Raw genomic sequence first — 27263 nt, 5'->3', positions numbered from 1 at the left:
CACCTGCAGCTGACTCCCAGGGTCGATGTAGTTCCGGGCCAGGAACTTGAGGGCCTCGTCCATCAGTATCACAGGCAGGGACATCTTCAGCACCACCACCCACTGAGGCCAGGACAGGGGGCGGATCTGGAAAATCACCTGAGGAAACAGCATCAGTGTTTCCTCTCATTTTACCTTAGGTGTTGCAGAGAGCATCATGATAACTTTGAAACCCCAACCACTCCAAATCTTCAACTCAGTTTTAGTTCAAAGAGGCACCAGTTCATGAGAAAAACGCTACATAACCTTTTTCCAGAACATGGACAAGTTGAAATTTTAAAGATAAGCAATATCCCATTTTTCACATGTTCCACTGTGAAATGCAAAAAAATATCCCTTCATCAAATCATTGCAATTGGTACTTCATGGGTCGCATGTACATGGGAGTCACCTCCACTGGTTTGTAAATTTGTGTGTGTGAATGGGTGAATGTGAGAAACAGTGTACTGCGCTTTGGGGATTACGGAACAAGCACAATATAAGTGAAATCCACTTAATCAAATATACATAAAGAGCTGACATCCTTGGCTCTGACTCCCTTGTTCTCTCTTTCTTCTCCCTCTCTCTAAAAACACATACTAACCAGCCATTATTTTAAGCTTAACATTATTATTAATCCTTACTCGAAGTCTAACATTATCCTTTATCCTAAACCTAATCTCAGGCTGCTGCCATGTGGAACAGTTCTAAGTTAGGGAGGCTGCCTTCTCCCCTTTCTCACTCCAATTGTTTCACTGCTACATGTCATTCCCACTGACTCTCTTCTAGTCCATGAACTCTCTCCCTCCTGTCACCCCCGCCCCCCCAGGATCCCTGAGGACTCCCATATTGAACCACCTGCATCGAGCGGAGCAATGCTGAGCTGATTCAGAGACTCAAACCGTCTGTGATATTCTTTTCTCGCTTTCATCCCAACCGGACTAGCAGAAAGCTGCCTCCTCTGAGGCTGGTTCTGCAGGTTTCTTCCTTTTAAAAGCGAGTTTTTCCTTTCCAGTCACCTATGCTTGCTCGTGTGGATCGGTTGGATTTGCTCTGTAAAATTAGCCTAGAAATGATTGTGCTGTAGCACCAATAACTAAAGCTGAATTGAAGTGAAATCCCACCAGTCAGTGTTTCTTTGAACACTGAGGCAGACTGCAGTATCCCTCTCACAGCGTGGATGTGCAAATGTTACTTCATTAACATGAAACTTTCTCTGTGCAGGTCTCAATGTTCTGTAAATTAATCACAATGATAATAAGACACAGAGGTTACTGTCACTGGAGAAGTCAAATGATTGATGTGTTTGACTGATTATGTTGAACATTTTGTTGGCCATGTTTGAGTCGTCCTGCAGCGAGAGTTTGACCTGCGGGTCATGTGTGACAGTCCTCATATGGATGGTGTTTCCTGTTGGCATGCTTCTTACAGGCAGTGGGTCCACATAGAGAATGAGGAAGTGCAGGACCATGGATAGACAGATGGCCCCCACAAGCCAGGGGTTGGACCAAGGGGGCATTTTCAGCAGGGACTGGTTCTCTGAAAGACTGCATGAAGACAACATGAGGGGGGAGCTTCTCCACTCACTGACTGAGTGAGTGAGTGAGTGAGTGAGTGAGTGAGTGAGTGAGTGAGTGTGTGTGTGTGTGTGGCTCTTCTCACCTGTTCAAGGCGTTGCACATCTCTATGGTGACCAATACAGACAGAGCCATGGTCATGGGATAGGGAGACTCAAAGACTGAACACTGCACACCAGCAAACTCAGCATGGCCTTCAGTGCACTGCAGATAGTGGGACTAGGACAGCCAGACAGACACAGAATTTCACTACATTTCACCAGTTCAGGACCATTAGGTCTGGATCTGAGGAGCTGTTTTAATCATTTAGTGAGACACCTTCATCTTCTTGACACAGGCTGATGATTCCTGTTATATTAGTACAAACCCTTTCAGTGTGATGAGAACAAACAACCACAGACTAGAAGTCCGGTTCACATACACCCATCAGCCATAACATGATCACAGAGTAGCAAGGTGACATGGGCATCTTTAAAGTTCAAGTCAAAAAAGTACTCAAAAGGTCCGGTTAAGGGTGGCATTTGAGAAGTCAACAGCTGGAGGACAGTTTCAGCAGAAGTCTAAACTGCAGTTAGTGTGGTCTATAGTTCATATGAGCTAAAAGGCAACTATCAAAGCTGAGAAACAAGTTCAGGCATCAGACAGCCAAGGCTCATTGACAAATAAGGGAAACGAAGGAGCAGAAGATCTGGCTGGTTGTGAACACAGGGCGCAACAGAAGACACATCACATTCAATCACAGATGGAGAATCTGGTGGAGGATGTCGACTGACTGCTCATGGTCTTACAGACAGCATCTTACCAGCTGGAAGAAGGAAAGTTTTGGTCCATCATGGGCAGCAATAAACCACCAGGCAGCAGCTCCGACAGTCGCTGCTCCCACATAACCTGCAAAACACAGCCAAGAGTCAGGATGGCAGAGGGAGTCGAGACAGGCAGAAGGCAGGACTCCTGAGAGACAGGACAGGATGGATGGCTGACCAACTGACTGAATGAATCATGACTGAAGGACTGAATGACTGATGATTTGATGGACTGACTGACTTAATGGACATTCCTCCAATGTGTATAATGCACTGACTACTTTCAAGCTACCTGCAGTCTTCATTGGCTTCCCGTTTAGTCTTGGATTGACCTCAAAATTTTAGTTTTGACATTCTGAGCATTGCTCAACCCTCATGGACTTGTTGTGTCCCTACTTCTCACAGAGACCCCTTTGGTCTTCAGACAAGAAACTCCTGAAGGTCCCAAAGATGTGGTTTGAAACCAGGGGAGAACCAGGGGAGACCGGTCCTTTCAGGGCGTTGGTTTAAAACCAGGGGAGACTGGTCCTTCCAGGGCGTTGGTTTAAAACCAGGGGAGACCGGTCCTTTCAGGGCGTTGGTTTAAAACCAGGGGAGACCGGTCCTTTCAGGGCGTTGGTTTAAAACCAGGGGAGACCGGTCCTTTCAGGGCGTTGGTTTAAAACCAGGGGAGACCGGTCCTTTCAGGGCGTTGGTTTAAAACCAGGGGAGACCGGTCCTTTCAGGGCATTGGTTTAAAACCAGGGGAGACCAGTCCTTTCAGGGCATTGGTTTAAAACCAGGGGAGACCGGTCCTTTCAGGGCGTTGGTTTAAAACCAGGGGAGACCGGTCCTTTCAGGGCGTTGGTTTAAAACCAGGGGAGACTGGTCCTTCCAGTGCGTTGGTTTAAAACCAGGGGAGACCGGTCCTTTCAGGCTGTTGGCTTAAAACCCGGAGAGACCTAGCAACCCCGAACTCGGTGGTGGACACCGGAAGTAAGGGCTGTCACCAAGCTGAAGAAGTCCTATCGAGTCTTGCTGGATCATGGAACTCCCCAAGCAGCTGACAGATCCTGCCAAGTCAACGATTTTCAGCCTGAGTGGTTGTGGAGGCCAAAACTTTGTTGTTTCAAATATTTTTATTGAAAGGACAATCAAGTGTACAGATTATATGATTGTTGTCAACACAATAAATAAAAAATGCAATGAAAATGTCAATCCATTCTTTGTAATGTAACATTGTGCACTGTGCTTCTTTTTTTTTTTTTGTTAAACACAAAAGAGAACCAAGAAAGGCTGGGGGAAAACAAACAAAAAAAGGGATAAAAATCAAAAATATCCCACCCCCCCTCCCTTGACTGCACATTCCAAATGTCTCCAAGATAGGAGATCAACGATTGCCAAATTGTTTCAAAATCAAGGAAATTATCATGCATAATATCTTTTATTATTTCTAAATGGAGTGTGGTAGTAAGTTCTGTGACCCACATCTTTAGAGAAGGGGGTATCCTTGCCTTACCAGAGTAGAAGGATAAGTTTTTTTGCAATAATATAGCGTGTGAAATTAGACAACGCTGGGCAGAATCTAAATTTTCAATTTCCTTAAAACCTCCAAAAACAATTAGAGTAGTATTTGGAGCCCGATCATTTCAGGCTGTTGCCCACACACTCTGGAACCATTTGCTATTGTCTTGTTGAGTGGCAGATCGTGTAGACTCCCTCAAAAAGATTTGAAGACACTTTAATTTAGAGAAGCTTTTAGCTTCTCTAGTTTAGTTTTTAGTTTTTGTTTAGTTTTTAGCTGAACATTTAGTCATTAATTTACTAATTGAGCCAGTTCGTTGGTCAGTAAGGCAGTTTGTCAGTCATTCATTCAGTCAGTTGTTCATTCATTCATTGTTCCTTTAGTCACTGGCTGACCAACTGACTGAATGACTGACTGATTGAATTACTGACTACCTGAATGAATGCATTATGACTGAAAGACTGAGTTATTGACTGTATGAATGAATGACTGAAACAATGGACTGACGAACTGACTAAATGAATGAATGACTGAACTGACTGACTTCCTGAATGAATCGCAAATAGTAATGAAGAGGGTTTGATGTGACAGAATGATACCAACTCACAGCCGATGATGAGGTAGCGACAGAACAACCAGGTGGAGATGAGCGGCTCTTTGGGGGAGCGGGGGGGACGAGACATGATGTCCAGATCCGGGGGGTTGAAGCCCAGAGCAGTGGCAGGGAAGCCGTCGGTGACCAGGTTGACCCAAAGCAGCTGCACAGGAATCAGAGCTTCAGGCATGCCCAGTGCAGCTGTAAGGAAAATACTGAAGAGGACACAGCAAATGACAATCTCTCCGCATCATTTCAAGCTAAGACAACATATAAAGACACTGGCCCTCATTTATCAAACAATCTTTCAAACTGTACTTCTGAGCGGTGAGCTCATCGTACGATGGGGCTGCGTGGCATTACAGAAACTTCCGTACCTCGCCGATCTCAGCGTTTGAATGATCGGGTGTTGATAAATACGGCGGCTGAATTTGATCATCATTGATAATGTTACGCCCTGAAATACTCATGGTTCTGAAGGCCCGCCTACTGAGGTCAAACACGGAAAAAGGAGTGATTTTGACGAAAAAAGAAACGTTTGGGAGCTGGAAATGGATCCTGTCAGGTCTGAGGTGGAGGTGAATCAGGAGGAGGGAAGAATAAAAACTGAAATTAAAGGGAAAAACGCTGTCTGGAGGAAGCTCACGGTGGCGGTGAGCAGCGTCGCCTGGACGAACGGACATCGGCTGAGGTCTGAACAGATTATAGGTCCGTTAATTTAACCCTGATATTACAGATAATGAGGCTGACTCACGTTACACAGCTCAGAGTTTTATTGTTTCGTTCAATTATGTCTCAGAGTCAGACAGCAGCGGCACCGCCGCCCGGTCTCCTCCCCACAGCGGGGACGGTCCCACCGAGACACACACCCGGCACCAGACCTGGTGCCGAGCAGGACCCCGGACCGAACAGGACCCGGGACTCAGGCCACCGAGGGCGGCGTGTGCCACCCGCTGCCGGTGCTGCTTAAATGAAAGACATTTTATCCTCTGTCTGTATTTAATCTCCCTTTAGTTCATGTTATTTTCCAGGCTACTATCATCACATCACTGATTAAATAAATCATTTGCTAAACTTCAGAGTTTATTTACATTTCAGTAGTGGTTCTTCAGGTCCTGTCTCCTCCGTCCAGACCCAGTGGAGGCCCTGCAGGTTCCCGCATCCTCTTGCGGCGCAAGCACATCAAAAGTAACTCTATCGGCCAGTGCAATATTGTGTAAAACTGCCTAAATAAAGTCACACACCTTTTCGGGGACGAACAGGAACAGCAGCGTTTCCCCGCTGGATCTGAGCGTCTGAAGCTGCAGCTGTTCGTCTTTGCGCACTGTTAAAACTGCTCCTCTCCGTGGCAGGATGGACCAGCGGAGTTATTGAAAGTTAAAAATCCTTTATTAATCCCACAAGGAAGAATTTTATTAGATATTCTGTAAGGGCATCATTTCATTTTTTATTATTTTTTTTTATCTGTACTGAATGTGTGCTGCTTGTGCTTTATGGCTGTTTGAGATGTGCTTTACAGTTATTTTCACACTCCGCCAGGTTTCTCCGCACTGACTGAAACTTGCGTACACGATGTCAGACCTGTCGTGAGATTTCATCTTTCCGAACGATCACGATCAAATTGATAAATAACTAACCCGTCTTTCATATGGATGTACGACGGGCGGATGCCCATATACCACCGTACGACCGTTTGATAAATGAGGGCCACTGTTCCTAATTCAGGTCTGCATCCTGCAGGTCTCTGTAGTGGGTTCATGAAACTTTCACTAAATCACTTTAATTACACACCAGATTCTCTATGTAAAGGACTCTGATCTCCAGGTTGAAGGTCCAAAAGTTCCATTTAAGGAAAATAAAGGTTTAATAGTTGATCCAGTAACATCCGCGTCTCCTCACATTGTCTCTTGCATGCTGAATTGTACTCCACCTGAGAAATGTTGAGTTACCAAAGTCTCCTCTCGGCAAGATAACCAGGAATAAATTAAAAAAAAAAATTAAAGTTTCATTCTTTTACCTTGAATAACAACTGGCTGCTTTACCTGGACCTTTGAGATGAACATATAAATTACTGAAACATTTATTATGAAGATTTAAAGGTTGTATAGAAGATCTTTATTACTAACAAAAATGAATTAAAGCTAAAAAATGGCGTTACTAAGCTGTAGCAGCCTTGTTTTTATCGTGATCAAAAAAAAAATCATAAACATTAATCAACTCTGGAGGTTGTAAAACCAACGTTACTTTAGCCAATCAATAACGAGGTAGCCTCGTTATCTATTGGTTTTCTAATGTGTCAATCAAGCTCCCTACATTTGTAGCGTAGCTCTCATGCTCCTACGCCCTTTTCGTCCCCCCTCCCCCACACGCTCCACCCCGCTCCCCCCATGCTAGACTCTGCTGCTGCTATCAACAGACTTGAGACAGTTTTTCTTAATCATAACTGCAACTTGCTGCCAATTGGCAAAAATGTATGTTTAATCTTAAAACAAGACTTGTATGAAAAAGTCTGGAGAGTGAGGGGGGGGGGATGGGGGGGGTTTGTTTAGCCTGTGTGCAGCCACACAGATCAGCTGTGAGCTCCGAGTCTGCTCCAGTCCTGCAGCTCCACTCAAACCTCCCCGTCCTCCTCTGATCCACCGAGACCAGGGACGGCTCAGGGACAGGGTTTTACTCATATTGGCTGTGTTTAGTGTTGTTCAAAAGGACATGTTGGTAGCTATGTGTTAACGCTATGATGCTAAGTTGCTACATGCTACTTTCTGCGTCAGGAGGAGGCGGTCCTCCGTAGAGAGCAGGGGAGGAGGGGTGTGGGTCACGCATGGCAGCATTTCAAAAAGGACTAACTGTCACTGGATTTCTCTCTCCATGGAAAATCCTCTATACAACCTTTAAAACAAACTGGGTCATAAATATGTCAAACATTGATAAAATGTCTAGTCTACAATTCTATACTGTCGACATGAAGTTCATGAATCTAACCTTAGATACTTTTGTATGATTAGCAAAACAGAAATATAGACACTTTATCATGTGTGTTATCCACATATCGAAGGTTAAAATGGTTTTGGAGTGGCCACTGAATCCTATTTGATAGAAAGAAAGTCAAATTCTTTCTTTTGATTCATGCTGCGTTCACACCGGACGGGTCGCAAGCTTCATGAGCGGCGCTTTTCTATGCAAAGTCTATGGTGGATGAGTGTCGTGGAGCAGCGGGGCGGCGCTTCAGGAGCGTCGACGTTTCAAGCGTTTCGAGCGTTTCGAGCATCTGACGCCCACGACGCGCGTCCCCGGCGTCAGGAGCGTCGCTTTTTGAGACTTCATAAAAATGAGCTTTCGACGCGCTGCCGCTGGGAGTCAACCAACCAGACACGATCCCTCCGGTGCTACGTCACTACGTTTCACGTCGTTTACGTCAGGACCAGGAGTCCGGAAAAGAAAGACAATGATGGAAGCGACCCTCATCCTCACGCAGCTCCTGGAGCAAATGGTGAAACTCCCCAAATTCAGAAGGCCACTGAATAATGCGATGAACCCAGAGACGACGCCCACGTGCCCGATGACGATGCTGTCTAGCTTTATTTAACAAATAAAGCCGAGCCACTCTCCTGATGCGATCCACCATAGCTGGAAACAGAAATCACAGCCTCCCGCGCATTGAGAGCTTTGTGACCACCTGGTGTCAAGCGTCGTGCTTGAAGCTTCACAAGCATCAGCTTCGAGGCGTCCCAAGCGTCAACAACGCCCACGACGTGTCCGGTGTGAACGCAGCATCATACATGTTGCCAAGCTCTGGTCCTCTCCAACTTACCACACCACCTCCCCGATGTTGGACGATATGAGGTATCTGATGAACTGCTTCATGTTGTTGTAGATGGCCCGGCCCTCCTCCACAGCAGCCACGATGGTGGAAAAGTTGTCGTCCGCCAGAATCATTTCTGATGCTGACTTGGCCACCGCTGTGCCACTGCCCATAGCGATGCCGATTTCTGCCTTCTTCAGAGCCGGGGCGTCATTCACGCCATCCCCCGTCTACACGGTGAAAGGCGGGGTGAGACAGGTGTCACCACAGCCCAGTGTCAGCGCTGTTCCACAGCACCACCTCACCATGGCCGTGATATCACTCAGACTCTGCAGGTACTCTACGATGCGACTCTTGTGGGCCGGTTCCACCCGTGCAAAGCAGCAGGCGGTGCGGCAGGCCTGTCGCTGCAGGTGGGGGGGCAGCTCGTCGAACTCTCGGCCCGTCAGGCCGCCTGTAAACCCCATGCCGTGCTGCTGTTCTTCCTGCTCTGTGATGATACCCACTCTCCTACAGATGGACAGCGCTGTGCCTTTGTTATCACCTGCAGGAGAACAGACCAGACAAGTTCTTTCTGGATTTTCATGTTGTCTGCATTTCACAATCTTTCTGAGTTTTCAAGTTTTGTCGAGGTTTTCATGTTCTGTTCAAATTTTCATGTTCTCTCCAGGTTTTCATATTCTGCCTGGGTTTACATGTTCTGCTCAGGTTTTACTGATCTGCACAGGTGTTCGTGTTCTCTCCAGGTTTTCATGTTACGTTTAGGTTTTCATGTCCATTCTGGATTGTCTTGTCATATATGGGTGTTGATGTTCTGTCTAGGTTTATACTACTACTACTAATAATAATAATAATTAAAGCCGCAAGTGGCATTGGTTGGGACTGAGCCTCCACGCCGGCCTTCGACTGACACGTCATCGTACCTTGCTGAAAGAGGTCCAGGTCACCGGAGTTTTACTATTCTGTAATCATCAATTTTCTTGATTTTATCTCATTTTATGTCATAAAAGTGCTTTTATTTTGGATGAATTTTGGATTTTTATTTCGGAGAGGTAGTATGTGCTATCACTGACACTGGTTAACCCAAAATTGTCAATGTGTTTTGTTTTAAATGTCATTTTTTATAAAATTTTGACTTTTATTTTGAAGGGGTTTGAGGCTCTTATTTTGACACTCCAGCAACCTTTTAGACATCGATGAGACGATCGTGAGTGTTGGTTTGATCTTTCCATGACATTCCTGCGGGCCGTGGTGACAATTTTAGTTTCTCTAGGTGGCGCTAGAGAGCAGATGGGGTTAATTTTTCAATTTTATAAAATGTTTCACCAGTCCGGATGTGCGTGCCAAATTTGGTGAGTTTTCGTGCATGATTAGGGGGTCAAATTTGAGCTTGTTTCCGCGACGGAATAATAACTAGCATATAACTGTTAGCATCTGTAATCCATTAGCATTGTTCTTTTTAGCACTGTTAGCATCTCCAATTCTTTAAAATGAAGATGTCAGCATCTCATCTATTAGCATGTAGCTGTTAGTATCTTCCATTCATTTCCATGGAAATGTTAGCATACCATCCACTAACATGGAGTTGTTAGCATCTGTCATCCACTAATATGTAGCTGTTAGCATCTCCCATCCACTAACATGGAGCTGTTAGCTTCTCCCATCTGCTTTTGACAGTTACTGAATGAAGGCACTGAGAGTCAGAGTTTGATTGACAGCTGCTGTCAGCTGTGTAACTGCACCGTATGCCCATATATGGTCATGTCAGTTAGAGTGGAGAGAGGAGAAAATTAAAGTTTCTGTTTGGAATACAACTGCTCCTTGTTCCTTTCCTGTTTGGCAAAACTGAACAAAAAATATCACGTTTGATAGGAAAATTCGTTGTCTTTCAGTCGGTTAGGCTTTCAGAGCAGTCAGACTTTTAGTTTGGACTGTAGAGGCCTCAGTTTGTGAGAAGCGCAAGATTTTTTCCCATCAGGCTCCATTATAACTGAGAGCAAAAAAAATGCAGAGCGCACACCTTTTCATACCTGTGAAAACATACATATATCATGAAATTTTATGTTACATCATCTTGTTCGGAAGGACCTTGTGATGCTTCACATGTTCTCGGTTTGTGGATAGGAGTCACGGTTTAGCCACAGTCGCCACTTGTTCGAGGTGCTGAAAAAACGCGACTTTTTTCGTTTTTTCCCCATTATAACGGATGAGGGCAGGAGCAAGGCAGGATTTCAGACTTCTAACTTTGAACGCTAATAAAATCCACACCGTTAGACTTTTGACAAAGTTGTTCATAACTTTTGTAGAGAAATTTGTCTTGAATTTCTAATGACTGTCTTTCCGCACACAGTCCAGAAACATGCATGTTATTAGTGACTCTGTTGAACCTTAGGGTGTTTTCACACCTCCCCACTTAAGCTCGACCTCACAGAGTTGTGGACCGAGCACGGCGGACTGGGTTGGTGTGAAAGCGCCACTCGCTCTAGTTGTCGCTCTAACTCGCCCGCTCCGAGAGCGGCTGAACGGGGGGGTCTCGGAGCGGCGTGGGTCGACCTGGGATGCGGCGCGGCAGATGTGTGAACGCGCACCGGCTTTAGCTCTACCCAAAGTCTAAATACTGCGCCTTTATGAGCCACACAGGCTCCCGTAGTCAGCTCAGTCCCGGGAAAAATGATCACGTCAAAATGGCAGAAAGAAGAAAGTCTCTGCCGCTCACTCTCTGGCAGACTCGCGGGATAACAATGCTTTTTTTTCCCACTGGTTGTTGCGCGACTTTAGCCCGTCCCTTTTCTTTGTTGATTGACAGGTAAGTGACGGGCTTGTACACCTGTTTGATTCTTGCGGTTCCACAGCAGCGGTGCACCAGACTAATTTACCGGTACTTTCTTCAGCGTGAAGTCCCTCCAGCAAGAGCTGAAGGGACTGTCTGGGGACAAGAAGTCTGATCGTCCTCTCATTGATCTGGATCCTGGATAAGCAGGTGATAATGGATGGACTGAGCACAGCAGCTCCGGGTGCTCTACACAATGTCGGTTGACCTGACAGTAGTCACAGCCCCCCAGTGCAGCACTGCAAACTGACCAAGTTTCACAAGAAGAAAGAATTGATTCCGTATATGAGACAAACAGTGTGTGTGTGTGTGTGTGTGTGTGTGTGTGTGTGTGTGTGCGCACGCTCACCAGTGATCATGATGACCCGGATGCCTGCCTGTCGACACATCTGAACAGCACCCAGCACCTCCTTCCTCGGGGGGTCCAACATGCCCACACAGCCCACAAAGGTCAGGTCCGACTGAGGGAGAACAAAGTATAGAGACAGGATGAGTTTTACACTGTACTAGGTGTGTGACGTGAACTGGGATGATGAAGCGTCTGGGTATGCTCAGGATATGCTCCAAGAGTACTGAGCACTGGCATACATCACTACAATGTCTGGGGAACCATTCGTCACTTCAGAAGCTAAACAGCTCCAAACTCCAGTTATAAACAGACAAAACAAGCTGGCCTGCAGGACTTCATTCCTTTTTGAGTTAAGATAAAAACTTATGTTCAATCAGAGTTTTAAGAACTGATCTAATTAATGTAGTGAAATGTAAAATATTTTTGCCACGACGCTTATAAATTAGTAGGACAACACATATATTAGTGATCCAAACTCCACTGATTGACAAGTCAGCAGTTCGTACAAAAGATGAAGAGGAAACGATCCTCATGGTCACATTACAGCTGAGCTCAAAGCAGGAAAATAACCAGACAGTGTTCACATTGAGATTAAGATTTTACTTGGGGATAAGTATCTGTACTCATGGTGGAAAACCAAACAGGTCCTGTTCATTTAGTGCATGTGTTCTCCAGCAGTTCTAGGTCTAACCTGAAGCCTAACTTTCTGCACTTCCTCTCCTTCTCTGGAGGAAACTTTGAGATCAGATCTGAAATGGTTCAGTGTCACCTCATAGTGTGCAAATGCAGCAGAGTTCTCCAGGGTGAGGCTGTGGATGTCAGGGGGCGTGTCTCTGGTCGCCATGGCAAGGCATCGTAGGGTATCTCGACCTGAGCCCCAAGCCCGCACTGTGGACAGAAGCTGCTCTCGCACAGCTGGGCTCAAAGGCACGCGGGCAGAGCTGCTGATCCGAATGTAATTACAGCGCTCCAGCACACTCTCTGGAGCTCCCTGACAACACACACAGACACAAACAGGCACACACACACACACATTTGTCTTTCAACAGTTGTGAGGACATTCATTGACGTAAAGCATTTCCTTGTCCCACAACCCAACCTTAACTATCAAAAATGAATGCCTGACCCTAACCCATACCCGAAACATAATGCTAACCCTAAACTCCAGCATCAAACATGCATCCTGTGGACCGATCTGGCCCAGAAGACAGTGCAATCACAGGATGGTGGTTTAAAATCCACAATGAAGACATTATCTAACCTCCATTTTTAATAGTAAGACAAGGAACTACCCCAGACTGTTTATATATGGACATAGCACCTGGCTGCAAAAACGAAGTCTACCCATGTAACAGACTTTGTATGATTTTCAGTTCCACTTGTCATGTATAATTATGGGATCACTTTATAGTGCCTCTGTCTGGGACAGCAAATATACAGGGTGTGCAAAATTATGAGGCAATTGAGTATTTTGACCACATCCTCCTCTTTATATATGTTGTTCTACTCCAAGCGGTATAGGCCTGAAAGCCTCCTACCAGTGAAGCATATCAGGTGATGGTCATCTCTGTAATGAGAAGGGGTGTGGTCTAATGCCATCAATACCTTATATCAGCTGTGCAGAGTTATTAGGCAACTTTATTAGGCAACTTCCTTTCCTTTGGCAAAATGGGTCAGAAGAGAGATTTGACAGACTCAGAAAAGTCAAAAATAGTGAGATGTCTTGCAGAGGGATGCAGCACTCTTCAAACTGCCAAGCTTCTGAGGTGCGATCATCGAACAGTAAAGCGTTTCATTCAAAATAGTCAACAGGGTTGTGAGAAGCGTGCTGAAAATACAAGGTGCAAAATAAAAAATCAAGGAAAATCAAGCGTGAAGCAGCCAAGATGCCACTTGCCACCAGTTCTGCCATATTTCAGAGCTGCAGCATCACTGGAGCGCCAAAAAGCACCAGGTGTGCAACACTCAGGGACATGGCCGAGGTGAGGACGGCTGAAAACCACCACTGAACAAGACACACAGGATACTAAGTAAAGACCGGGCCGGGAAATATCATTAGACTGATTTTTCTCAGGTTTCCTGCACTGATGAAATGAGAGCGAGTCTTCAGGGCCAGATGACGGCCCGGGGCTGAGCGCTCCACTCCGACTCAGACCCAGCAGGGTGGAGGTGGGGGACCGGTCTGGGCTGGTATCACCTTTTCGGGTTGAGGATGGAGTCAAGCTCAACTCCCAGTCCTGCTGCCAGTTTCTGGAAGACGCATTCTTCAAGTAGTGGGACAGGAAGACGTCAGCATCGTTCAAGAAAAACCCGATTTTCATGCAGGACAGCGCTCCATCACATGCATCCAAGTACTCCACAGTGTGGCCAGAAAAGGTCTAAAAGAAGAAAAAATGATGACATGGCTCCTTGTACACCTGATCTGAACCCAAAAGAGACCCTGTGGTCCCTCATCAAATGGGGGAAAAAAGTCCAGCTCTCTGAACAGGGTCTGGAGGCTGTAGTTGCTGCTGAACAGATGAAGACACTGACAGAATCTATGGATGGCGGCTTTTGAGTGTCCTCGCAAAGAAGGGTGGCTATATTGGTCACGGATTTGTTTTTGTTTTGTTTTTGAATGCCAGAAATGTATATTTGTAAATTCTGACTTGTTATATTGGTTTCCCTGGTGAAAATAAATAATTGAAATGGGTATATATTTGTTTATTAAGTTGCCTAATAATTCTGCACAGCAACAGTCACCTGCGCACACATATCCTTCTAAGATACTGAAACTAAAAAAGCCCCACTTCAACTTCCAAATATATTCAGCTTTGATATTTACGAGTCTTTAGTGTTCATTGAGAACATAGTTGTTGTTCAATATTAGGATTAACCCTCAAAAACACAATTTGCCTAATAATTCTGCACACCCTGTATGCTGCTGGCCAGTGAGCAATAGCGCCCGTTCCAGGACGACCGGCACAAAATGGGTTGTCGAACACAGCAAAGCATACAAATATCTTTTATTATTCACTAGTTCATGAAATAATTCTACATGTAACCTGAAATACTACAGTGTTTGTTTGCATGTGTTTGGGTGTTTGTTTCCTAAGCTTAAATGTGTATAGGATGAGTTTAATAAATGCATTAAACTCATCCTATACTCATTTGAACTGAGGACACACACGTGCTAGCTAGTTGCCCTCTAGTAATTAATATGTGATTTCATTGTAGAATATTCAGAGACTGAACTGACAAGATGAATTACTTTATGAAATTTAGGCATTGGGCACTAAAGTGCCAGTCAGGGCGACACTCGACACTGGATCCTTGTACCCTGAGCTCCAGTCATATACTCCAGTTGATAAAAGACAGAGTTAAAAGCATGTACCTTGGAGCCCACTGATATTTTCCGGATTGGATGTAGTGGCTTAAAGACAATACGATCATGTACAGTCATCCTGCACACGGTTGGAGTTTTTCTCCTTGAAATGAGCAGGGACTGACTAATGTCAACGCTGGCTGAGAGGTCATCGATTCACAGTTGGATAACAATCCTCTAACCTAAATTCAGTCAAAAGCACATCTGGATGCCTGTGAGCAGAGAGTGACTGCTAAGCCCGCCCCCTTTCAGTCTGACATAAAATACATCCCTGGTAGAACGTGGAAGCTCGTGCTTTGAGCAGGGAACCCTTTGCTCAGCCCAGCACACTTCATCGACTGACAAGAGTACCTTATGAAGACATGTTGGCTGAAGCGATGTGCACACATGGTATACAAGAGTGGTTTTAGTGGTCCATGCATGCAGTTGACAAACCCCAGTCTGGTCAGCCAGCTGTGTCTCAATGTGCGGCAGTATAAGGTGGGATGCTGTCATTCCAAGAGGTAGCTGCTGTGTTCAATGTCCTCATGTGCTCCTGCTCCCAGTTCCCAGACTTCACTGCCTTCAGAACCAGCTGGCTGTGGCAGGACATGCTTGAACTGGTCTGCATTGATTTCTGGACGGCTGAGGACTCTGTTAACAGGTGTCTTGATGTGCTTCAGGTGGCATTCACTAGTCCCCATGGTTCTCCTCTCCGAATCCAGAGCCATCTCGAGGCTTTCTCAGCTGCTTCGGTGATGTTCTTGATGGCTCTGCTCCTTGCTGTTCCTGTGATGCCCAGGGCACTTAGGGTTTCATGGAGCGAGTGCCCCACAAATCCTCTACTGCCCACCTCGATGCCTTGCCTTCTTGCCTTCCAGCCTTGCACACGACAGTCGGTGACCAGCTGTTCGTATTTGGTCCTCTTCCTTTCATGAGCCTCCCCCAAGCGGTCCTCCCATGGCACTGTCAGCTCCATCATTACAGTGCTCTTAGTGCTCTCTGAGACCAGAACGATGCCTGGCCTCAGGGCGGAGCGGGCGATGTGCTGGGGGAACCGTAACTGCTTCTCCAGGTCTACAGAGAGCTGCCAGCCCTGGGCTGCTGCCAGGATCCCGGCTGGTGGTTTGTTACGGCCTGCCTTTGGCTGCTCTCCTGCTCTGACAAAAGTGATCGCGCAGGCGTTATTGTGCCATCGGCCAGCAGGAGGTACATTTAATATATACAAAGAGAAAACTGAGGCGTGTCAGTATCTCGAGGTTCGTTCACTATCTATTTAGCTCACACAGGGAGTTTGACCTCATGTTTTCAGGTGACACTGACCTTCACAAACATCTTGGCACCAGGGGTGGACTTGGTGAGTTTATTTGGTGAGCAGAAGACAGACATGGACTTCCTGTCCCGAGAGAACTCCAGTGTGAGCTCTTTCTTCATCAGCTGCTTTATCACCTGGTTCAGAGGGCATTAGGACAGTCATGCGCTGCAGCGGGAGGAGAGACGGAGCTGAGGAAGCTTCACTCACAGAGCAGCAGGATGTGGCTCGCTCAGCTCGGCTCAGTCCCTTCACATCCGTGTCAAAGACATTCAGCTTCTCCACCAGACAGCACAGCGCCGTCTCTGTGGCCTCGCCCACTTTCTCATACACACCTTTTGCCTGCAACACACCACACACACACAGAAAGACACCCAGAGACAGAGAGACACACACAGACAGACAGACAGACAGGGAGACACAGAGAGTTTAACATCAGTAACTCAAAGAGAATCTTAAATGTTCCTCATCTAAAGTGATGAACATCTGCAGAACATTCATTGTCTTCACCTGACTCGCGTTGTTCAGGTTGATATTATAAATCAGTAGTTTTCAAACTGGGGTACCCAGATCCTTTGGGCTCCAAGAACCGTAAGTTTCCATGTTTTTTTTTTTTTTTTTAAACACATGAATAATGAATTTATGTTCTGATGACACCTGTTAAGGAAAATGTGATTTTAGCGTGTGATCGTTTTGTGTTTTATTCTAATATCTTGCAGCTACTATTTCTCCCAGAAAGGGTTACCTCGACTGGCCTGTGTGTGTCGGAGCCTTCGAAAGGCTATTTTCAGACGTAAATAAGTGTTAGTGTTTCGGTTTGACAGGCCGGCCCCATCTGTTGTCACTGCTTTGTTCAAGCACCTGGTCTGAACACCCTGGCTCGGATGACACTGAAGTCGCCTGCATGCAACTATTCATCTTGTCTATTTTTCAACTCTCCCGAAACTTTCCTTTTAATAAACCACCTTCAGACAGAAACATTTCCATAGCACAACAAAAACAGATGACATTTTCCAGATAATGAAATGCAATTCTATTTCCACAAATTCTAAGCTGTTTGTGAGACAATTTTGTCAAAACAGAGACTTTTGTGAAAACAGGCCCTGTTATCAATGGACAGCAGACCCAAACCGCATGGGACGACAGTGCTGGAAGCCACATGTAGAAATTTCTTGTTGGTTTGCTTTCACTTTCGCTTGGTCTACAGAATTCTGATCTATTTTCTCAAAAAGTGGAGCAATGAGAGGCGGGATTATTCTCCAACACTCAGGGATGGAGCTAGCTTGTTCAGGTTCCCAAAAAACATGGACCTTTGAGACAAGAGGGTGAAACAAATCTAGAGGACGTGGGAGAAGGAGACAGTCTCTCTGCTTTGTTTTGTGCTCGGACCACTTTGAGCCAATATGTTTTGATTTCATCCACGACTTGAAGCAAGGACTGGGGTTTAGTCTTCAACAATAGTTTTTGTTGGACACTGCAGTACCCACCATCTTCCCATGGACCAGAAGTGAGCCCAGTCTACCGGGGAGTCGGGGAAAACATAAAGGCATTAGAGAAGAGCCACAGATTGGAGGTCGTAACCCCAAATAGACTGATTAATAACTTACCATGTAAAATAAGTAGGGATGTGCGAGTACCGATACCAGGTATCGGTATCGGGCCGATACTGGCCTTATTTCAAAGTATGGAGTACTCGCGAAGGCTACCGATACCAGCGGCCGATACTCAAGGCAAGAAAACCCCAATCATAGTAAGCCCTCCTCACCAGCAGATGGCGGTAGTGCAACCGAATGGGATGCAAGCTGCCGACAAACATGAAAGAGGAAGAAACCCTCCTCTCCAGGAGGGGGCGCTGACAGGCGCTGAGCTACACTGCAGCGGGTTGATTCTCCATGAGTCTCATCCAGAGCAGAGACAACAGGATGAGTCCAGAACGGCTGCTCGTCTCACCAGAACTTCGCCGGTGTGGAAATTCTTTTATATCAGTGAAAACAAGCCGAGCTTTACAGAATGCAAACTCTGCAATGCTAAAATAGCTAGAGGAGGTGGCGATCTTGTTCATTTACCACTAGTAATTTGTTGAAACACCTCAGAGCGAAGCTTGTGGACGAGAGTCTGACGCTGTTGTGCTGGAAAAAAGAAAACTCCTGCAGCAACTGGACGGCAAACTCTGCAGAAGACCGAGAAACTGAAGAGCAGCGATCCGAGAGCAGCACAGAGAACACCAGCAACTCTTAAAACTCAGGGGTTGTTCTATCTTTGGCTTTAGTTCATAAAAAAAAAATCATTAAAATGAGTACATTTAAAAACTTTAGTTCATGTAAAGAGTAAACCTCAGAGAAAACTGTTTTATCTTGCACTTGAGTTCATTTATGAAACGTTAAAATAAGTTCATTTAAAAGAGTATATAATTTAGAGTTGTTTGTTTACATCTTGTACTGCAGTTCATTAAAAAAACAACAACTTAAAACTCAGAAATTGTTTTTCCTTGCACTTAATTTCATTTAAAAAAAGGTGTAAAACTCAAAAAGTTGTTTGTTTTATTTTTCAGACTATTATTTTGGACTTAAACATAGTGGCTGTGCTGCCTTTTTTTTTTTTTTAGAAATAAAAGTCAAAAATTGTTCTGTCAATGCATTATATTAAATTTTATGTATCAAAAGTATCGTATGAGTATCAGTGTCGTTGAGTACTGAAGATGAAGTACTCGTACTTGGTATCGGTCTGACAAAAAGTGGTATCAAACATCCCTAAAAATAACAAATCATACTCATCCAGTTGAATTCAGGCAGTTCCGCATTAGATCATGCAGCAAATTCAAGAGAGTTGCATTTCCTGTGTTGATGAAATTTGAGGGAAAGCAGGGTTAACTGTACTCTCAAAACTGAGTCAAAGTGAAGTGCCTTAAAATCAAACCTTTCTGTGCCACTGTAGCAGTATTAAATCACAACTATTTAACTCCAAACTATGCAGAACTCTTCAGGCATTAATCAATCACCCTGCCCCCAGCTCCACCTGCCACAGAGCACCAGCAGCAACAGGTCTGATAAGGACTGAAGAGCCCCGGGAAATGTGCAGATTTTGTGTTCCTGCTCACTTTGAAGTCAACATTGTTCTGTAAGTAAGTACAATGATGTACCTTCGGTTAACATTATGCTTACAAATGTGTGTCTCCTCACCTGGTCTGTTACTCTGTCATGTCAGTTTGAGCTTGTCAATTATCCTCCCGAGCCAGTGATGCTTGTTCAGTTGACTACTTAATATTTGTTAGTAAAGACTGTATCCGCTAAAATAAAGGTTTGAGACAGTTTTCCTGCTGGGATGGGAACTAGAGATGGGAATTGTTAAGAATTTAGCGATTCAAATTCCATTATTGATCCTGCTTATCGATACGATTCCTTAACAATTCTCTTATTGATTCTCATTGAGTGAAATAACACAAATGGGTGTTTGCATTAATTCTTTAATGTCTTCATCCTGAACAGAAGAAAAAAACATCCATCCAACTACGAAACGCGCTGCAAGTAGCCCCAGTTTCATCTTTTTGTGTGAAATGCAGCTGAACTATGAAGTGCTTCTTCCTCGACGCCATGCTGGAATTGTTAAAATTACTGAGCCGGGCTCACACTGGATACGGTGCAGCTCTGGTTGGGCTCTGGTACGGAATTACCACAGCACTGTCACTCACACTGAGTCCGGTGAGTCTGCTGTCTGCTGAAGAAGGCTGCCAGATCTGTTGCTCTTTCAGCCCAAACATAATGTTAAAACCGCCCAACAATCAAATGCAGCCCAAATCGTTATTTCTGTAGAAAATGCATGTTAAAACCGTAAAATCCGGATTTGCATAATAAAAAACACAATAAAAAACACGTCACAAGCACAGAAACATTTCATCAACCCACCCGACGTGGTCAAAAGAAACTCGATTGTGCAGAAACCCGACCAATCTGGCAACACAGAGTCGCTCTTGTCAAAGACCTATGTTTTGTGCAATTTTGGCGTCATTTGACTTTTTTTTTTCTTGTCCTGTTCGGCAGCTGGGGCGTGCATGATTGTATTATTGTAGCCTTTTACTGTCCGAACAGATTTCAATCTTAGCAGCAGGAAGAGACTGAATCTCCTCTTGCTGCTGCCTTTATTTGAGACTGGCATGTGTCATGGCCGCCGGACAGGACCGGGACGGAAACGCTCAGAGAGCAAGAGAGACATAAAGAGAGAATGATAAAGAGAGCGAAAAAGTGTGTGTGTGTGTGTGTGTGTGTGTGTTGCATGACATATACTGTATATAAATTCACAATACGACATCTAACATGAGACAGAAAACAATCCGAAACCACAGCACCGATAACTAACAGAGAGACTGACAAAAACAAAATTGATAGCTACCACAAAGACTGACAGAACCAGAACAGGTTTTTTTTTTTTTTTTTAAATTAAACTCCAGACGATCGGCTACTGCACCTATATAAGGATATGACAGAGGGTATCTTACAGACTATATAAATATTTTTTTGGAGAGTATAGCTAGTAGTGAACTGGGGGCGTATAAAGTTATGCCGAAGCATCAGGAGAGGCCGACGACAGATCACCATTAGTCAAACCCACCACAGGAAAACAAGGTAACAGAGTCCACAGGTAGAATGCCAGGAGTGATTACAGATCAGCGTGATTATGCAAATGTAATAGTGATAGAGTTCATGCATATATGACCTCTGACCCCTCAGAAGGCAGACGTCCACGCGGCCCGGGCCCAAGGGAGCCAGGACTGGCAGGAGCTGGCCCACCCCGAGCCCGGGATGCCCAGGCGGGCAGAGCCGAGAGCTGAGAGCCGAGAGCCCAGGGCCCAAGAGCCCAAGAGCCCAAGAGCCAAGCCCCCCCACTCAGGGGGGGAGGTTGGCTCTTGGCTCTTGGTCTGGCACACTCAAAAATTGTGCCAGACCATCAGATGAAGGTGATTAAAGTTGGGCAAAGGTTGGAAAAAGGCCTGTGGATCAGGAATTTTCTGACCCTGAACTAATGTTTGGCGAATGGGGACACCTGCTGTTCGTGCAGGGACTGTGATGTCTGTTTCGCTGGCCACATGACACGCCTGCGAGACAGTTTGGCCAGAGACCATCTGTTCTGGCTCTGCTGTGTGTCAGCGCTCGCGAGCAACCACAGAACTTGGTTCACCGTGTCCAGCTGGGCCCCAAGCCTGAGGAGGAGGTACGCTCTGATGAGACAGGGAGGACATAGAGAGAATTGCTCTATGCCGACGACTCTGCCTTGGTTGCTACAAATCTACAAGATACACAAGAGATTACCAATCTATTTGTTGAAGCAGCAACATGCTTTGGCTTGCGAATAAATTCCTCCAAAACTGAGCTTCTGTACCAACTACCACCGCACCAGCAGCCTGAGCAACCAGCTGTAGAGGTGAACGGTGTGGCCTTGAAAACAACGGCCACTTTCACCTACCGAGGGAGCACAGTCACCAACAAGAACTCGTCTGATGCTGAGATTGACCGAAGAATTCAAGCTGCCTGTGAGGCTTTTGGGTCACTACAGCAGCGACTCTGGTCCCGACATGACATCAAGCTCTGTACGAAGATCAAAATCTACAATACAGATGTATTGCCATCACTTCTGTACGGCACGGAAGCCTTGATCCTTTACCGCCGACACACCAAACTACTAACATGTGCAACTTCGCCACATGCGCCACATCATGCACATTAAGTGGCAAGACCGTGTCCCAGATGTCAAATTACTAGAGCGAGCAGGAGTGGTGAGTGTAGAAGCTTTGCTGGCTGCAGCTCAGCTACGCTGGGCTGGACTTGTCTCCAGGATGCCTGATGACCGTCTCCCCAAACAAGTGTTCTACAGCGAGCTGCAGCACGGGAAACGTAAGGTGGCGTCAGACCTTCGGTATAAAGATGTCCTTAAGCGTCACATGAAATCTGCCCAGACTGACAGCGACACTTGGGAGCAGCAAGCCTCAGACAGGTCCGACTGGCGTGTCGTTCTGCACCAAACCATCAAAAGTGTCGAAGAGAAAAGAAGAACTGTTATCTGTCCGCTCATGATCGCCGTCACACTGTTCTAAGTGCCAGTGATTTCACCTGTGGCAAATGTGGGCGACCATGTAGATCAAAAGCTGGTCTGATGGCTCACCTACGTGCATGCAAGAGATAAACAACACCCAACATTCAAACACCTCTCCACCTCTCTCGTCCTCATCGAAATCGATGGACTGCCGAAGAAGAAGAAGAAGAAGACCCTGAATGGTGCTCATATAGTGCATGGCTTCTTTCTGTCGGACAGAACGCGTACACTAATGGCCTTAATTAAAGTCTGGGTGGAGCCTGCTGAGAGTAGGCAATGACAGATTTCTTGGACCAGAGGGCCAAGGTGCCTTGGGAATTAAGATTTGGTTTAAATGTACTCCTCCCACAATGTGGGGGCTGTACAAGGGAGAGCTCACAGGTTTTAGTGAGCACAGGAAAAACGGATGATCCTGAAAGTGGTTTTGGTTTTCAGGTGGCAGCTGGTGACAGTGGGGAGGTGTGGTCAGGGATGTCTGCAAGCTGGACCCTGGGAGCGGCACGAGCATCGGTACAAGACCCCATGACTTTTCTTTCAAAAAGTCTGGGGGTCCTGTACCTGTGGCTTTCACCACTGCTGTGAAAAGCAACCAATCACAAAGGAGGGGAGTTGCGGGTGTGTCACAAAACAAAGCCCACCCCCAGAGTGCCAAAACTCAACACCACCGGGCGAGCAGACAGCATAGATATTTCATCGCGTCTCATCGCAAGCACACACAGTGGTTTAACTGTGCGTGATTTAAGATTTTTATGCACGCAGAATTTTGGCACTATATTGACGCCATACCCCCAGGACGAAACATGAAATTTTCTCACCTCATTGTACTCCAGAGAGGAGTCGTTGCACAGTGCACAGATTGACGCCATCTCCACCAGTCCTTCAAACTCACTACACTTCACCACCAAGCCATCTTTATAACTGGAAGGACAGAACAGGAGGAGATGAGGAGAGCGGCGGAGGAGGAGGATGAGAGGGGGAGAAGGACAAAGGAGGATAAGGGGGAGAAGAGGAGGAGATGGCGAGGGGAGGAGGAGATGAAATCAGGGTTCAAAGTTCAGTGATACTCACACTTCCCCCTCAGGGGCATAAGTTGATCCAGTCACCATGAACTCGCTTAGGCTGCAGCGCTCCCCTGACACACTGTCCAGCACAAAAAACTACACACACACCCACACACACACAGTATGTGATAAGTACTTCACTTGTGTTAGATTACACATTGTATTAGTACATTAAGAAAATGATGCAGGTTACTGAACTATGGAAAAGCTTCAATCCCATCATATACATCCTGTATTTAACCAAGTGAAAGCCTTGCTGAAATATAAAATCACTTTTCCAACAGGAACCTGACATGGCGAGGGAACAAATATGTATCACAAAAGATATGAGATCAAAATTTCCCCTGTGAAGAACAAGAAAATCATGATCTTATGAACATCTATACTGTGGACCTGCTGATCTGTCTCCGACACATGACTGGCCAATATACAGCAAAAAGCTTTGGTGCCAGAATCAATCAAAAGGCCAAATTTGCACAATGTCCTACGACAACGTTTAAATTTGCTGTTAGACAAAGCTGAGATTCAAACCTTAATTTGAATCTGTTCTGGCCCACTGAGGGAGACTGTTTCCTCATTCTGCTGCCTGCTCTCTGCACCTTCCTGCAGGACCTCAGCTGTGGAATTTAAAGACTCTCATGAGTCGGTTCTATGCCGACACACCCATGCATTAGACATTTCCCACTTCTGGGAAACAGTTTGATCCAACTTCATCACTGCTCATGCTGGCTGTTAGTGGTCAGGAGCAGAGCTCACACTTCTCACCCTGCACACCGACATCTGGTTGGTGGTCAGTGTTCCTGTTTTGTCGGAGCAGATGACAGAGGTGCAGCCAAGCGTCTCTACTGATGGCAGGCTGCGGACGATGGCGTTCTTCCTGGCCATCCGCCGTGTGCCCAGGGCCAGGCAGGTGGTGATGACTGCTGGAAGTCCTGCCATGAGAGAGAGAGAGAGAGAGAGAGAGAGAGAGAGAGAGAGAGAGAGAGAGGAAGCGTTTGTTGGGAGCTCATGGGATGGGGAAACATGGATTTCAGGATTTGATGGAGAAATCAGTCATGTATCTTGTTGAGCTCTCTTCATGATGGCACAAAGAGACAGGACAGACAGAGACAGGACACAGAGACAGGACAGACAGAGACAGGACACAGAGAGACAGGACACAGAGACAGGACACAGAGACAGGACACAGAGAGACAGGACACAGAGACAGGACACAGAGAGACAGGACACAGAGACAGGACACAGAGAGACAGGACACAGAGAGACAGGACACAGAGAGACAGGACACAGAGACAGGACACAGAGAGACAGGACACAGAGACAGGACACAGAGACAGGACACAGAGAGACAGGGCACAGAGAGACAGGACACAGAGACAGGACACAGAGAGACAGGACACAGAGACAGGACACAGAGAGACAGGACACAGAGACAGGACACAGAGACAGGACACAGAGAGACAGGACACAGAGACAGGACACAGAGAGACAGGACACAGAGACAGGACACAGAGACAGGACACAGAGAGACAGGACACAGAGACAGGACACAGAGACAGGACACAGAGAGACAGGACACAGAGACAGGACACAGAGAGACAGGACACAGAGACAGGACACAGAGACAGGACACAGAGAGACAGGACACAGAGACAGGACACAGAGACAGGACACAGAGAGACAGGACACAGAGACAGGACACAGAGAGACAGGACACAGAGAGACAGGACACAGAGACAGGACACAGAGACAGGACACAGAGAGACAGGACACAGAGACAGGACACAGAGACAGGACACAGAGAGACAGGACAGAGACAGGACACAGAGACAGGACACAGAGAGACAGGACAGAGACAGGACACAGAGAGACAGGACACAGAGAGACAGGACACAGAGAGACAGGACACAGAGAGACAGGACACAGAGACAGGACACAGAGACAGGACACAGACAGGACACAGAGAGACAGGACACAGAGACAGGACACAGAGAGACAGGACAGAGACAGGACACAGAGAGACAGGGCACAGAGACAGGACACAGAGACAGGACACAGAGAGACAGGACAGAGACAGGACACAGAGAGACAGGACACAGAGACAGGACACAGAGACAGGACACAGAGACAGGACACAGAGAGACAGGACACAGAGACAGGACACAGAGACAGGACACAGAGAGACAGGACAGAGACAGGACACAGAGAGACAGGACACAGAGAGACAGGACACAGAGAGACAGGACACAGAGAGACAGGACACAGAGACAGGACACAGAGACAGGACACAGACAGGACACAGAGAGACAGGACACAGAGACAGGACACAGAGAGACAGGACAGAGACAGGACACAGAGAGACAGGGCACAGAGAGACAGGACACAGAGACAGGACACAGACAGGACACAGAGAGACAGGACAGAGACAGGACACAGAGAGGCAGGACACAGAGACAGGACAGAGACACCCCCCATGGTGAACACGTGGCCAGCTGAGTCCCTCAGAGAACAAACAGTGGCGTCTACTCCCATGCAGTCACAGCTGGAGTCCAACACCTCACGATGGCGCTCATGAGGCCTGCTCCAAACACAGCAGGGAACCTCAGAACGTTCCACGGTGGGTTGATCTGTGGACTGGAGGCTGACGTCACATCAGCAGAGCCGCAGCTAAAAACACTGATGAACACCAAAAGCCTCAGAACTACCAGAACTTCTCTCCTAACCCTAACCCTACATCACCAACACCTCACTCATGGAGTAGAACCAGAGGATCTCCAGGCCTGGTCCAGACCGGACCTCATCCTTTCTTCACGTGACCCTCCGAAAGAGCCACATCAACCTAAGTTCTGCTGGACACAGCAGAAGAGTTGAGTCAAAGCAACGGTTTAACTCCACAGAGACCCCCATGCTTCACCTGCTGGACCACCCAGAGAGCCTTCCTCCCCATGAGGTCCCGGTCTCCTGTCAGGCACCAGTCTGGGCAGGCTGAGACAGAAGAGTCCTCATCTCAAAGCTTGAGTTTTATTTGTTGAAGTTTGTTTGTTACACGTGTGATTGTGTTTCCTTCCTGGAGCTGAACAGCCAGCGCACCGCTGTCCTCTCACCTCAGACCGCAGACCCAGGCCAGCCTGGACCGTCTGAGACCAGCTGGGGCCGCTGGATGGTTTCTTTCCCTCTTTCTGTCACTAACACTCAGGCTTTCAAAGACGCACGCTGCTCCCAACCGCCGTGTCCTCCAACTTTAACAACCACAGTGGTCGTTTATTCATACCTCAGAGTACAACCACGGCGTACGTTCAACATCAAGCGCCTGCAAGCGTGGCCGTGTAACTAATGTCACTGACACTTGATGGAGCTACTCGGTTCAAACAGAACGTCAGACGTGAAGCTCCAGGTCCATTCTCCACCTCTAACCTGTCAGTCACATGATCACACAGTTTGTCCTCCGTGAGGAGAAGCGGCGCATGAAAAAAACTGTGCAAATGGTCGCGCCGCAGCCGCATCGTGGTTAAAAAAAAAAAAAAAAAAAAAAGAGGCTTTTGGCCGAGTTGGTAAGCAGCTTACAGTCAAGTCGGCACCGACCAACTCGGCCACTTGAGACTGCTTTAAAGCAGAACTTTGCAACTTTTTTACCTCAATAAATGTGTTTCAGAATCCCTGTGGGGGGAAACAAAGACTTGTCACGGTGATTCTCCGGTCCCCCCACTCCCCCCGGGGTCTGGGTCCTGAAAACAGCACTTGAGAGGAGCGACCCGACTACATCTGAGAGAACAAACCTGCTTTACGGCGCTCATACGGGAGGACAAGGATAAAAGATGTTGGAGTGCGATATCTGTCATTGTGTTGCAATAGACGATCTTTGCATGATGTGCTGATTGGTTCTAATTTCCGTTTGGTAACTGAAAAATAAAGAGGAGTGGCGCCTCCTCTGGTAGAAATGAGCGCGAGTGAGTTCGCTGCACTGAGCTGAAAGCATGTCTCTGAA

At 46.5% G+C, this 27263-nt stretch overlaps 1 protein-coding gene across 2 annotated transcripts in view; it reads right to left on the bottom strand.

Moving 5' to 3' along the window:
• LOC115385657 (sarcoplasmic/endoplasmic reticulum calcium ATPase 2) overlaps positions 1-27263 on the bottom strand; it is a 96116-nt gene that overhangs the window by 17413 nt on the left and 51440 nt on the right. For both annotated transcript variants that reach the window (XM_030087731.1, XM_030087730.1), the window contains exons 10-23: positions 24044-24210; positions 23286-23374; positions 23033-23135; positions 16344-16475; positions 16145-16270; positions 12248-12469; positions 11479-11590; positions 8605-8843; positions 8309-8529; positions 4510-4712; positions 2398-2483; positions 1681-1814; positions 1448-1565; positions 4-138 (exon numbers count right to left, since the gene is read on the bottom strand). In XM_030087731.1, the coding sequence (XP_029943591.1) occupies positions 4-138; positions 1448-1565; positions 1681-1814; positions 2398-2483; positions 4510-4712; positions 8309-8529; positions 8605-8843; positions 11479-11590; positions 12248-12469; positions 16145-16270; positions 16344-16475; positions 23033-23135; positions 23286-23374; positions 24044-24210 (2087 nt within the window). The remainder of the gene's footprint in view (positions 1-3; positions 139-1447; positions 1566-1680; positions 1815-2397; positions 2484-4509; positions 4713-8308; positions 8530-8604; positions 8844-11478; positions 11591-12247; positions 12470-16144; positions 16271-16343; positions 16476-23032; positions 23136-23285; positions 23375-24043; positions 24211-27263) is intronic.

This window comes from Salarias fasciatus, unplaced genomic scaffold (assembly GCF_902148845.1).
Source record: "Salarias fasciatus unplaced genomic scaffold, fSalaFa1.1, whole genome shotgun sequence".
NCBI classification, from domain to species: Eukaryota; Metazoa; Chordata; class Actinopteri; order Blenniiformes; family Blenniidae; genus Salarias; species Salarias fasciatus.
Note: the sequence above shows the minus strand (reverse complement) of the source record. Positions and strands in the feature narration are given on the sequence as shown.